Raw genomic sequence first — 14,968 nt, 5'->3', positions numbered from 1 at the left:
ACCCAGGCGCCCCTTGGCTCCCTCTTCCCTCAGGCCCTGACAGACAAACAACACTCTCACACAGCCGGCTTCTTGTCTTCTGTTTGCTCTTGTGGTTGCTGGCTCCATCCGCTCCACGTTCATCCAAGTTAGAATTAAGGAATTATTCTTTAATTGCCCAGACCGGTCTCTGAGACAATTCTGGCAGCCTTCAGTGACAGTGCCCCCCTTGGAGCAAAGCAACAGTAAAGGAGCAGCAGGAGTTCTGGAAGTGACCTTGTTCCTGCCAGCACATATGGTTAAGAGTCACTGGTCAGGATGTAGAACTAGAAAAGGCCTCACTTCATGAGTGTCAGTCTAGTAACTGCATCAGACAATACAGGCAAGCAAGTTTTAGAAAGCAGGCCTGGCAATAGAGAAGACTGGGGTTTCAGAGAAAAGAGACCGTCAGGATCCCCCAGCCAAGAAGAAAGTGCTTAGTTTGGGGAATGGGCACCACAGGGCAAGCTGAGCAGGATTCTACACCCATTTCCTGTTGCTCAGCCCCAACCTCCAATTCCCGTGGCCTCTTCTGGGTGTCTGTGTGATTCCTCACATTGTAAATAGTGAGAGATTGGGTCCAGCTGCCTGTGGTTGGCATGCAGAGGCAGAGGACCATCAACAGCTTTTGAGGGAAAATCCCAAAAGGATTTGAATGATGCCATTGTCCCCACCACTTCTCTGTCTCCTGCTGATTGGCTTACACTCACCTGACTGCCCCAGAACAAGTTCTTGGTTCTTTACAGTGGGAGCAAGTGAAATCAGTAAAGAGTGGTGTGGAAGGTGTGGACATGCTCAGAGTTCTGTAAAACCAGACTTTAAAAATGTTTCTGAGGAAAGTGGCCTGAGGTAGGTCAGGCTGGGGGATGGTTTCTGCTGTTTAAATCAAGGTAGCACCTACTTCATAATTTTTTGGCAGTACTGTGTATGGCCCCTTTATCTTTTCCTAAGAGGTACTCTTGGCTTTTATTTCCTTTTGACTTTCCATAAGCAGAAGGAGGTCGTTCTAGTTGCTTGCTAGCTTTCCCAGAGATTTGTGTGACCTCTACACCATGTCTGGGGTTGAAGCTTTAGTTACATTGCTTGATTTGTTCTTCATGGTGTGTACCAAGAGTGTGGAGATCACTGTTCAAACCTTCTTTCTTTGAACTGCTTTGACCAGATCCTTTGTATTACAGCGTGTTTGAAACCACAGCTTTCAACAGTAGGTTTTAGGTGAGGCCATTTTTTGTGAATGGCTAATTCTTAAAACCATCTTAACTAAGTAGGTCAGAGAGAATTTTCACTACTTGTCACATGTAATCATAGGCTAATATTTTAACATTTAAAAATATTCTTCTACATTTAAAAATATTTAGCAGTTTTAGGGAGAAAAGGGCCCTAACATACAATGGGAAACCTATCAGAGTGGTGACAGACCTATCTACTGAAACTTGGCAGGCTAGAAAGGAATGGCAGGAAATCTTCAATGTGATGAACAGTAAAAATATGCAGCCAAGAATCCTCTATCCAGCAAGCCTGTCATTCAAAATAGAAGGAGAGATAAAAACCTTTCCAAATAAACAGAAATTGAAAGAATTTGTCACCACGAAGCCAGCCCTACAAGAAATCCTGAGGGGGATGCTCTGAAGGAAAGGTTGCAAGGAACAAAGATACCAGAGACACCACCACAAACATGAACCCTACAAAAGATACAAAGACTCTAAACCCACATATTTCAATAATAACACTGAATGTAAATGGGCTGAATGCTCCAATCAAAAGACATAGGGTAGCAGAATGGATTAAAAAACAAAATCCATCAATATGCTGTCTACAAGAAACTCATTTTAGACGGGAAGATACCTTCAGATTAAAAGTAAGGGGATGGAGAAATATATATCATGCTACAGGAAATCAAAAGAAAGCCGGAGTAGCGATACTTATATCAGACAAACTGGACTTTAAATTAAAGACAATCACAAGAGATGAAGAAGGGCACTACATAATAATTACAGGGTCCATCCATCAGGAAGAACTAACAATCATAAATGTCTACGCACCGAATATGGGAGCACCTAAATATCTAAAACAATTAATCACAAACAGAAACAAGCTTATAGATAAGAATGTGCTAATAGCAGGGGACTTTAATACTCCGCTTACAGCAATGGATAGGTCAACCAGACAGAAAATCACTAAAGAAATAATGGACTTGAAAGACACATTGGACCAGATGGATCTGACGGATATATTTAGAACTTTACATCCTGAGGCCAGGGAATTTACTTTCTTCTCAAGTGCGCATGGCACATTCTCCAAGATAGATCACATACTGGGACATAAAGCAGCCCTCAATAAATATAAAAGAATAGAGATCATACCATGCACACTGTCAGATCACAATGCTTTGAAACTTGAAATCAATTACAGGAAGAAGTCTGGAAAACCGCCAAAAACATGGAGGTTAAAGAACACCCTTCTAAAGAATGAATGGGCCAATCAGGCAATTAGAGAGGAAATTAAAAAATATATGGAAACAAATGAAAATGAAAACACAACAATTCAAAATCTATGGGATGCGGCCAAGGCAGTCCTAAGAGGAAAGTACATTGCTCTCCAGGCCTATTTCAAGAGATTAGAAAAAGCACAAGTCCAAAATCTAACAGCTCACCTAAAGGAGCTAGAGGCAGAGCAACAAGAACGCCCTAAACCCAGTAGAAGAAGAGAAATAGTAAAAATTAGAGCAGAAATAAACAACATAGAGACCAAAGAAACAATTGAACAGATCAATGAAACCAAGAGTTGGTTTTTTGAAAAAGTAAACAAAATTGACAAACCTCTAGCCAGGCTTATCAAAAAGAAAAGAGAGAGCACCCAAATAGACAAAATTATGAATGAAAATGGACTTATTACAACCAACCCCTCAGAAATACAAGCAATTATCAGGGAATACTATGAAAAATTATATGCCAACAAATTGGACAACTTAGAAGAAATGGACAAATTCCTAAACACACACTCACTACCAAAATTCACACGGGAAGAAATAGAAAACCTGAACAGACCCATAACGAGTGAAGAAATCGAATCAGTGATCAAAAATCTCCCAACAAATAAGAGCCCTGGACCTGATGGTTTCCCTGGGGAATTCTACCAGACATTTAAAACAGAATTAATCCCAATTCTTCTCAAGCTATTCCAAAAAATAGAAGTCGAAGGAAAACTCCCGGACTCATTTTATGAAGCCAGCATCACTCTGATTCCCAAGCCAGACAGAGATCCAACAAAAAAAGAGAACTATAGGCCAATATCCTTGATGAATACGGATGCAAAAATTCTCAACAAGATCCTTGCAAATCGAATCCAGCAGCATATCAAAAGAATCATCCACCAAGATCAAGTGGGATTCATTCCTGGGTTACAGGGCTGGTTCAACATTCGCAAATCAATCAATGTGATCCATCATATCAATAAAAGAAAAGATAAAAACCATATGATCCTGTCAATAGATGCAGAAAAAGCATTTGACAAAATACAGCATCCCTTCTTAATAAAGACTCTCGAGAAAGTTGGGATAGAAGGAACCTACTTAAACATCATCAAAGCCATCTATGAGAAGCCTTCAGCTAACATCATCCTCAACGGGGAAAAACTGAGAGCTTTCCCCCTGAGATCAGGAACACGACAGGGATGTCCACTCTCACCACTGTTGTTTAACATAGTGCTGGAAGTCCTAGCATCAGCCATCAGACAACAAAAGGAAATCAAAGGCATCAGAATTGGCAAAGAGGAAGTCAAACTTTCACTCTTCGCAGATGACATGATACTCTACATAGAAAACCCGACAGACTCCACCAGAAGCCTACTAGAACTGATCCAAGAATTCAGCCAAGTTGCAGGGTACAAAATCAACGTACAGAAATCGGTTGCATTTTTATACACCAACAATGAAGCAACAGAAAGAGAAATCAAGAAACTGATCCCATTCACAATTGCACAAAAAACCATAAAATACCTCGGAATAAACCTAACCAAGGATACAAGAGATCTGTATGATGAAAACTATAGAAAACTTATGAAGGAAATTGAAGAAGACACAAAGAAATGGAAAAACATTCCATGCTCATGGATAGGAAGAATAAATATAGTTAAGATGTCATTACTACCTAAAGCACTCTACACATTCAATGCAATTCCAATCAAAATTGCACCAGCATACTTCTCAAAACTAGAACAAACTATCCAAAAATTTGTATGGAACCACAAAAGACCCCGAATAGCCAAAGTAATACTGAAAAATAAAACCAAAACGGGAGGTATCACCATCCCAGACTTCAGCCTCTACTACAAAGCTGTCATCATCAAGACAGTATGTTATTGGCACAAAAACAGACACATAGACCAATGGAACAGAATTGAGAGCTCAGAAGTGGACCCAAAAGTATACAGCCAACTAATCTTTGAGAAAGCAGGAAAGAATATCCAGTGGAAAAAAAGACAGCCTTTTTAACAGATGGTGTTGGGAGAACCGGACAGCAACATGCAGAAGAATGAAACTAGATCATTTTCTCACACCATGCACAAAAATAAACTCAAAATGGATAAAGGACCTGAACGTGAGACAGGAAACTATCAACACCCTAGAGGAGAAAGCAGGAAACAACCTCCTTGACCTCCACCGCAGCAACTTCTTACTTGACACATCCCCAAAAACAAGGGAATCAAGAGCAAAAATAAACTATTGGGACCTTATCAAGATTAAAAGCTTCTGCACGGCAAAGGAAACAACCGACAAAACTAATAGGCAACCAACGGAATGGGAAAAGATAGTTGCAAATGACATATCAGACAAAGGATTAATATCCAAAGTCTATAAGGAACTCACCAAACTCCACACCCAAAAAACAAACAACCCAGTAAAGAAATGGGCAGAAGATATGAACAGACACTTCTCCAAAGAGGACATCCAGATGGCCAACAAAAACATGAAAGGAGGGTCAGCATCCCTCCTCATCAGAGAAATACAAATCAACACCACACTGAGATACCACCTCACGCCAGTCAGAGTGGCTAAAATGAGCAAATCAGAGAACTCTAGATGCTGGCGAGGATGTGGAGAAACGGGCACCCTCCTACACTGTTGGTGGGAATGTAAACTGGTACAGCCCCTCTGGAAAACAGTGTGGAGGTTCCTCAGGAATTTAACGATAGAACTCCCCTAGAACCCAGCAATAGCACTGCTAGGAATTTACCCAAAGGATACAGAAATGCTGATGCATAGGAGCATATGTACCCCAATGTTCATAGCAGCACTCTCCACAATAGCTAAAACATGGAAAGAGCCTAAGTGTCCATCCACAGACAAATGGATCAAGAAGATGTGGTTTATCTATCTATATGATGGAATACTACATGGCAATGAGAAAGAATGAAATCTGGCCATGTGTAGCAACATGGATGGACCTGGAGGGTGTTATGCTGAGCGAAATAAGTCAGGCAGAGAAGGACAAATATCGTATGTTTGCACGTATAGGAGGATTAGGAGGAACTTGACGGAGGAACAAGGGGGAGAAGAAGGGCGGAAATGGTGGGGGAAAGGGAGAGAGGCAAACCATGAGAGACTCTTGAATGCTGACAAAAACTGAGGACTGATGGACGTGGGGGGGAGGGGGAGATGGGCATGGAGGAGGGCACTTTGGGGATGAGCACTGAGTGTTATGTGAAAACTAATTTGACAATAAACTATTTGTAAAAAAATAAATAAATAAAATATTAAAAAACAAAAAACAAAAAAAAATAAAATGTGAAAAAAAAATATTTAGCACTTTTCTATAGATATTATGGAAATAAGTTGTTTAGTTCATGTGTATACTGTCATGTAGTAGATAATAAAATTTTCATGAATAAATATGTACTTCATCATGGTATTATTATTAAAAATAAATTAAGAAGGTCGCTTCTCGCTGGTCATAGGAATATAAATTTTATTTTGCACAATGTAGATATTTTCCTAAATTCATATGAAATGTTTATTTTCATTTTATTCAACAAAGATTAATATTTATTCATTACTTACTAACAGTGGGTTTGTTACTAACAACAACAAATGAGACACATAGCATGTACCTTCATGCAGGTCCCAATCTACTTCTATAAATGTGTTAAATATTTCTCTAATAATAATGTTAACCACTATTTACTGTGTGCGTGGTAATGTGTTAAGCATTTTGGGTTTTGACTGTGTTATCTGATCCAATAATACGGTGTAAAGATGGTATTAAATACCAGATGTTGAAACCTAGATGAGAAACTTGCTCCATGTCCCATCACTCTAAGGAGGGATACAAACCCAGAGTCATCTAATTTTAGATCCCATCTAGTTTGTCTTCTACTTGCCTTGAACCTTTGACATTATAATTTGGTGCCTCACAGTAAAATAAATCTCTAGTAGTAAAATGTGATTAGCACGAGAGCACTAATTTCTTAATCTCTGTTTCTCTGCCCCCACCTTTCTCAGGAGGAAACTCTGCACAGGTCAGCCAGCAGCAGCAGTGTGTCTCCCTCTTTCCTTGAAGATCCCTCAGCAGACGCTGTGTCCACAAGGAAGAGTGAGTATTTGTGATACAGAGAGATAGTGTCAGATAACTTCAGAAACACAGTAGACCTAGAATAGGGAATCCCAGAGTGCATTGTGATCCTTTAGGGTAGAAGAATTAACCCTGGAATTTCACTAGTCAGGAGCAGAAATATTGTTATATTCCTAGAGTGACTTGTTAAGGTTGGGCTTAACTGGTAACTGGGTTCTTATAACAGATCAGTCACCTTTGGATTGTAGGGAATAAGTCAACTGTATGGGGGGTTTTTTGTGTTTTTTTTTTTTTGTTTTTTTTAGATTACCTTCTTGTCTGAGTTTAAATGCGCAGCCCTAAATAATCACCCGTGTTGTCATTCCCACCCCCAAACGCATATACACATATCCATACCCAAATACATACATAGATAGTAAAAATGCCTTTGTAGCTCTTCAGAGATTCTGAACACAGAATCTAAAGTTAAGTGATTTCTAAATGTTTTTAATAGTCTTTTTCATGTACAAGACTATTATGAAAGATTAAAAATTACACATTTAAGGAGAAGATTCTGGGAAGATGGTGGAACAGGAAGCACCAAGAATCCATTTCCCACCTAGACAATAATTGCGTTGGCAGAATCTGTCTGATGTAACTACTTTGGAGCTCTGAAGTCTGTTGAAGGCCTGTAACTTCCAGGGGAAGATTTAGATGAAAAATTGTGGTTAATTTTCAGTCACTTTCAGCTCTTAGCACAGTAGCAGCTACTCCTGCCCCACCTTCACAAGGCACCCCACAGCCGCAAGGCAGTGTACTCTTCCTGAAGCAGCTTGCACACAGCTTACAGGAGCTAGGGTGGGCAAAAAGGACCCTGTCCTCCAAATATTGGGAATCTGTCCTCTCATTGCTGATTGCTCCATATGATTCCAAAGGTGTAGACAAAGAGTCGTGCAGTCATTGTTGTTCCTTGTTGTTCCTTGTTGCAAGCTCCCTGCATGCTAAAGTGACTTCCAGAGGATTTAAAGGGCTGGCTTCTTCCCCTTTCTGCTTCATTTTTAGCTTTTTCCCTTTCCAGAGCTAGACATTAAAGACTAGGATATTAAAAAACAACTACATATACAAGGAAAATTATAAAGTGACTATGCATGCCCAGAGAATGGCTTATTAAGACCTGAGATCTTAATTTTACATCTCAGGCTGATCCTCAGCACAAAGAGAGTCTACAGCAGTCAAGAAAACAGTAAACAAAAACAATAAAAAAACCAGCAACTCCTGGGAAAGGGGCAGAATCTAATCTCCAGAGTTACCACATTATTAGATTCAAATGTTCAATGTTTAACAAAACAAAAACACACGACACAAAAAAATCACAAGGCATACAAAAAAACAGAAAGGTATGGCCCATTGAGAGTAAAGAAATAAATCAACAGAAACTGTCCCAGGGGAGGAAAAAAAAAACGGAGGTGATATGCCAGTCAAAGACTTCAAAAAACTGCTTTAAAATGCTCAAAGAACTAAAAGAAGATGTGGAGAAAGTCAAGAACACAATATGTGAACAAAATGGAAAGATCAGTAAAGAGCTAGAAAACCTAATATGAAACCAAAAAGGAAGTCTGGAGCTGAAAATTCTATTTAACTGAAATGAAAAATTCACTAGAAGATTAAAGGGCAGATTTGAGCAGGCAGAAGAAAGAATCTACAAACTCGGAGCTAGGACAATAGAAGGCATCATGTCTAAGGAATAGAAAGACAAAAGACCAAAGTAAAGCAGAGACCAAGAGATTTGTGGGACACCATCAGCCAGACTAACACATGGATGGTGGGAGTCCCCAAAGGAGATGAGAGAGAGGAAGGGACAGAAAGAATAATTGCAGAAATAATTTCCAAGACTTCCCTAATTTGATGAAAGACATGAATATAAACATCCAAGAAGCGCCACTAAAATGAACTCAAAGAGACCCTCACCAGGATCCATTATAATCCAACTTTCAAAAACCAAAGACAGAGAAACGAGAGAATTAAGTCACTAGATACAAGGGATCCTCAATCAGATTTTCAACATATTTCTCATCAGAAACTTTGGAGGCCAGAAGACAATGGGCCAATACAGCTTTCCACCCCACTCTCTGAAATTTTTCTTTACACCACTTCACTTTTTTTTTTTTTAAAGACCAACATTAATATCTGTTTTAGCTAACTGAAAGAAATCCAAAGAGGATTTTCACTTCTACAAAATGCTTTAGTTGCTTCTTTGTTTTTGCCATTTCAGCTTACAAAGGGTTTTGTAGGAAGGCTCTCCTTTCAGGATAGTTGGGGAATTCTGTATGTTCAGAGTGCTTAAAGAAGAAAAAGTCAACCAACAGTCTTCTGTCCAGCAAAACTATTGTTCAGAGTGAGAGAGAAATGAAGATATTCCCAGATAAACAAAAGCTGAGGGAGTTCATAAACACTAGACCCTCCCTGCAGTAAAGGCTCAGAGGTCCTACAGGCTGAAATCGAAGGACAATAGGTAATAATTCAGAACCATGGGAGAAATAAAGATCTCAGGCAAATACATAGGCAATACAAAAACTAATATTATTGTAACAGTGGTTTGTAACTGCACTTTTTGTTTTCTATATAATTTGAGAGACTAATATATTTAAAAGAATTATTAGTCTGTATTTTGGGGAAGACTGTATATACAAATGTAATTTTGTGACACCAGCAACCAAAAGGAATGGAGGACAGAGCTGGATGGGAGCAGAGTTTTGTGTGTTATAGAAATTCAGCTGCTATACATCTAAATCAGTATGTTATAATTTTAGGCTCTTAAATGTAGTTTCCATGGTAACTATGAAGAAAATAGCTACCGAATATATATTCAAAAGAAAATGGGAAAAGAATTTAAATGTTTCATTATAAAAAAATCATTTTAACATAAAAGAAATGAAGTAATTAATTTAAATGTAAATGAATTAAGTTCTCTAATCAAAAGCTAGAGATTGGCAGAATAGCTAAAAACACATAAGTCAACTACATGCTGGCTAGGAAAGATTCCCTTGAGATTCAAAGATACAAACAGATTGAAAGTGATAGTGTAGAAAAGATATTCCATGCAATTGGTAACCAAAAGAAATCTGGGATAGACTTTAAATCAAAAAAAAAATTTACAAGAGACAAGGAAGGGGACTGTGCATTAATAAAAGGTTCAGTGCAGAAAGAAGAAAGAACAATTTATGCACCTAATGACAGACAATCAAATACATAAAATAAAACTTGACAGAAATGAAGGAGAAATAGACAGTTCTACAATAATAGTTGGAGACTTCGGTACGCCTCTCACAATAATGGATAGAATAACCAGATAGAAGATAAGGAAATAAAGGACTTGAACAGCACAATTAACCAACTAGATCTGACAGACATATACAGAACACTCCACCCAATAACAAATACACATTCTTCTCCAGGGCACATGGGACATTTTCAAAGATAGACCATTATTAAGCTACAAGTTAAGTTTCAATAGATTTTAAAGGATAGGTGTCATACAGAATATCTCCTCTGGCTACAATGGGATAAAGTTTGAAATCAGTAACAGAGAAAACTGAAAAATTCACAAAATTATAGAAATTAAACAATGAACTTTTTAAAAATCAGTGGATCAAAGAAGAGATCACCACAGAGATTAGAAAATACAAATGAAGGGGCGCCTGGGTGGCTTAGTCGGTTAAGCGTCCGACTTTCGCTTAGGTCATGATCTCGCCGTTCGTGGGTTCGAGCCCCGCGTCGGGCTCTGTGCTGACTGCCAGCTCAGAGCCTGGAGCCTGTTTCAGAGTCTGTGACTCCCCCTCTCTCTGTCCCTCCCCTGCTCACACTGTCTCTCTCTCCTGGAAATAAATAAAACCATTAAAAAAAAAAAAAAAGAAAATACAAATGAAAATAAAAATAGAACATATAGGACACAGTAAAAACACTGCAAGGTGAAACTTACTGCTATAAACACTTATATTAAAAACAAGGAATTTCAATGATTAGTTGCACAGTAAATGCTCTGGTTTTAAAAAGAAAGGAAGGAACGAATGAATGAACCAACAACCTAAATTTACAACTTAAGACACCAGAAAAAGAAAAACAAACTAAACACAAAGCTAGCAGAAAGAGGAAGGAAATAGTAAAGATTAGAGCAGAGATAAATGAAATAAGAGGATAGAAAAACAATGGAGAAAATCAGTGAAACTAAAAATCGATTCTTCAAAAATATCAACACAATTGACAAACCTTTAACAAAATGGACTAAGGAAGGACTCAAAACACTAACATAAGAAGTGAAAAGAGAAACCATTACTGCTTATTCTACAGAAATAAAAAGAATTATGAGAGAGTATCATGAACACTTACCATCAAATTGGATAGCCTTGATGAAATGGACAAATTCTTAGAAATGCCAAACCTAGCAAAACTAAATCAGAAAGAAATAGAAAGTCATTCAGATTACTAGAAAGGATATTGAGTTAGCAAACATAAACTCTCCAACAAAGAAGAGGCCAGAATCTGATGCCTCAAAAAAAAAACAAAAAAAAAAACTATTACCAATCCTTCTCAAACATTTCCAAAAAAATTGAAGAGGAGGGAACATTTCCTAAAGTCATTCTATGAGACTGCATTACTCTGATAATAAAGCTAAAACACCACAAGGATAGAAAACTATAGACCAGAACCTTTACATACACTGATTTTTTTTTAATTTTTTAAAAATACTAGCAAACAGGAGCTCCTGAATGGCTCAGTTGGTTTAGTGTCTGACTTTGGCTCAAGTCATGATTTTGTGATCTGTGCGTTCAAGGTCTGTGTTGGGCTCTGTGCTGATGCCTCAGAGCCTGGAGCCTGCTTGTGTGTGTGTGTGTGTGTGTGTGTGTGTGTGTGTGTGTGTGTGTGTGTGTGTCTGTCTGTCTGTCTGTCTGCCTGCCCGCCCACCCGCCCATCCCTTGCTCACACTCTCTCTCTCTCCCTCTCTCAAAAATAAAGAATTCTCTGGGGAATTCTACCATACAATTAAAGCAGAGTTAATACCGATCCTTCTCAAGCTATTCCAAAAAATAGAAATGGAAGGAAAATTTCCGGACTCATTCTTTGAAACCAGCATTACCTTGATTCCCAAACCAGACAGAGACACCACAAAAAAGGAGAACTGCGTATCCCTGATGAACATGGATGTAAAAATTCTCAACAGGATACTAGCAAATCAAATTCAACAGCATATAAGAAGAATTATTCACCATGATCAAATGGGATTCATTCCTGGGCTGCAGGGCTGGTTCAGTATTGGCAAATCAGTGTGATACATCACGTTAATAAAAGAAACGATAAGAACCATATGATCCTGTCAACAGATGCAAAAAAAGCATTTGACAAAATGCAACATCCTTTCTTAATAGAAACCCTCAAGAAAGGATAGAAGGAACATATTTAAGCATTATAAAAGCCACATATGAAAAGCCCACATCTAATATCATCCTCAGTGGGGAAAAACTGAGATCAAGAACACAACAGGGATGTCCATTCTCACCACTGTTGTTTAACATAGTGTTGGAAGTTCTAGCGTCAGCAGTCAGACAACAAAATGAAATAAAAGGCATCAGAATTGGCAAAGAAGAAGTCAGACTTTCACCTTTTGTAGGTAACATGATACTCTACATGAAAAACCTGACAGACTTCACCAAAAGCCTGCTAGAACTGATCCATGAGTTCAGTAAAGTCACAGGGTACATAGTCAATGTACAGAAATTGGTTGCATTTTTATACACCAATAATGAAACAACAGAAAGAGAAATAAAGAAATTCATCCCGTTTATGATTGCACCAAGAACCATAAAATACCTAGGAATAAACCTAACCAAAGATGTAAAAGATCTTTGTGCTGAAAACTATATAAAGCTTATGAAGGAAATTGAAGAAAACACAAATGGAAAAACATTCCATGCTCATGGATTGGAAGAACAAATATTGTTAAAATGTCAGTACTACCCAAAGCAATCTACACATTCACTGCAATCCCAATCAAAATTGCACTGGCATTCTTCTCAAAGCTAGAACAATTCTAAAACTTGTATAAAACCACAAAAGACCCCGAATAGCCAAAGTAATATTGAAGAAGAGCACCAAAGTGGGAGGCATCACAATCCCAGACTTTAGACTCTACAAAGCTGGAATCAAGACAGTATGGTATTGGCACAAAAACAGACATATAGGCAAATGGAATAGAATAGATAACCCAGAATTGGACCCACAAATGTATGGCCAACTAATCTTTGACAAAGCAAGAAAGAGTATCCAATGGAAAGAAGACAGCCTCTTTAGCAGATGGTGCTAGGAGAACTGAACAGCAACATGCAGAAGAAGAAACTAGATCACTTTCTCACAGCACACACAAAAATAGACTCAAAATGGATGAAAGACCTGAATGTGAGACAGGAAACCCTCAAAACCCTAGAAGAGAAAGCAGTCAACAACCTCTTTGATCTCAGCTGCAGCAGTCTTTTGCTTGACACATCCCCAAAAGCAAGGGAATCAAGAGTAAAAATGAACCATTGGGACCTCATCAAGATATAGAGCTTCTACACTGCAAAGGAAACAGTCAACAAAACTAAAAGGCAACTGATGGGATGGAAAAAATTATTTACAAATGATATATTGGATAAAGGGCTAGTATCCAAAATCTATAAGGAACTTACCAAACTCCACATCCAAAAACCAGATAATCCAGTGGAGAAATGGGCAAAAGACATGAATAGATACTTTTCCAAAGAAAACATCCAGATGGCCAACAGACACATGAAATGATGCTCAGCATCACTCATCATCAGGGAAATACAAATCAAACCGGCCAGAGTGGCTAAAATGAACAAATTAGGAGACTATAGATACTGGTGAGGATGTGGAGAAATGGAAACCTTCTTGCACTGTTGGTGGGAATGCAAACTGGTGCAGCCACTATGGAAAACAGTGTGGAAGTTCTTCAAAAAATTAAAAATAGAACTACCCTATGACCTAGCAGTAGCACTGCTAGGAATTTAATCAAGGGATACAGGAGTGCTGATGCATAGGGGCACAGGTACCCCAATGCTCATAGCAGCATTCTCAACAATAGCCAAAACATGGAAAGAGCCTAAGTGTCCATCAACTGATGAATGGATCAAGAAGATGTAGTTTATCTATACAATGGAATACTACATGGCAATGAGAAAGAATGAAATTTGGCCATGTGTACCAACATGGATGGAACTTGAGGGTGTTATGCTGAACAAAATAAGTCAGACAGAGAAGGACAGTTACCATATGTTTGCACGTACAGGTGGGTTAGGAGGAACTTAATGGAGGACCATGGGGGAGGAAAGGGGAAAAATAGTTGGGGAGAGGGAGGGAGGCAAACCGCAAGAAACTCTTAAATGCAGAGAACAAACTGAGGGTGGGGTGGGAGGGTGAAGGAAAGGGGAAAATGGATGATGGGCATTGAGGAGGGCACTTGTTGGTTTAACTGACTGAGCCACCCAGGCACTTCCGAGGAGGGCACTTGTTGGGATGAGCACTGGGTATTGTATGTAAGCCAATTTGACAACAAATTATATTTTTTAAAAAGTTTTTAAATAAAAAATAATACTAGCAAACAGAATTCAGCATTATAGTGAAAGGATTATATACCCTGACCAAGCAGGATTTATCCCTGACTGCAAGGATGGTTTAACATATAAAAATTGAGTAACATAATATGCTACATTAACAGGAAAACAACCCCAAGATTATTTCAATCAATACAGAAAAAGCATTTGACAAAATTGAACACCCTTTCATAGTGAAAACACTTAACACAAACTAGGTACCTTGGGGCACCTGAGTGGCTGTCAGTTGAGCATCCAGCTCTTGATTTTGGCCCGGGTCAGGATCCCAGGATTGTGGGATTGAGCTGTGTCAGGCCCTGTGCTTAATGTGGAGCCTGCTTGGGATTATCTCTTTTTCTCTGTGCCCCTCTGCCCCTCTCCCTGCTTGCACGCTCATTCTTTCTAAAATTAAAAAAAAAATTTAATCTAAAAAAAAGGAAACTACCTCAATGTAATAAAAGCGATATATGGAAAATCTACCTCAAACATCATACTCCGTGGTGAAAGACTGAAAACATTTCCTATAAGAAGTAGGAACAAGGCAAGGATGTCTACTTTCATCACTTCTGTTCAACATAGTACTGAAAGTGTTAGCATAGTTTGGCTAGAAAAAGAAAGGGCAACCAGACAGGAAAAAAAGTAAAATTATCTCTTTGCAGATGATATGATCTCATATGTAAAAAAACTTTAAAAGATTCCAAACACCAAAAAAAATGTTAGAATAAACAAATTTTGTAAAGTAGCAAAATATAAAAACGC

The 14,968-nt window shown here is 38.4% G+C and overlaps 1 protein-coding gene across 3 annotated transcripts in view; it reads left to right on the top strand.

The window, feature by feature from the left end:
* Positions 1-14,968, top strand: part of SPIRE1 (spire type actin nucleation factor 1) — a 220,844-nt gene that overhangs the window by 190,560 nt on the left and 15,316 nt on the right. For all 3 annotated transcript variants that reach the window (XM_039217237.1, XM_039217238.1, XM_039217239.1), the window contains exon 10: positions 6,518-6,608. In XM_039217237.1, the coding sequence (XP_039073168.1) occupies positions 6,518-6,608 (91 nt within the window). The remainder of the gene's footprint in view (positions 1-6,517; positions 6,609-14,968) is intronic.

The sequence above is a fragment of the Hyaena hyaena genome, unplaced genomic scaffold (genome assembly GCF_003009895.1).
Source record: "Hyaena hyaena isolate Hyena2069 unplaced genomic scaffold, ASM300989v1 scaffold_673, whole genome shotgun sequence".
NCBI classification, from domain to species: Eukaryota; Metazoa; Chordata; class Mammalia; order Carnivora; family Hyaenidae; genus Hyaena; species Hyaena hyaena.
The sequence above is the reverse complement of the archived record's forward strand: the minus strand, read 5'-3'. Positions and strand labels throughout refer to the sequence as shown.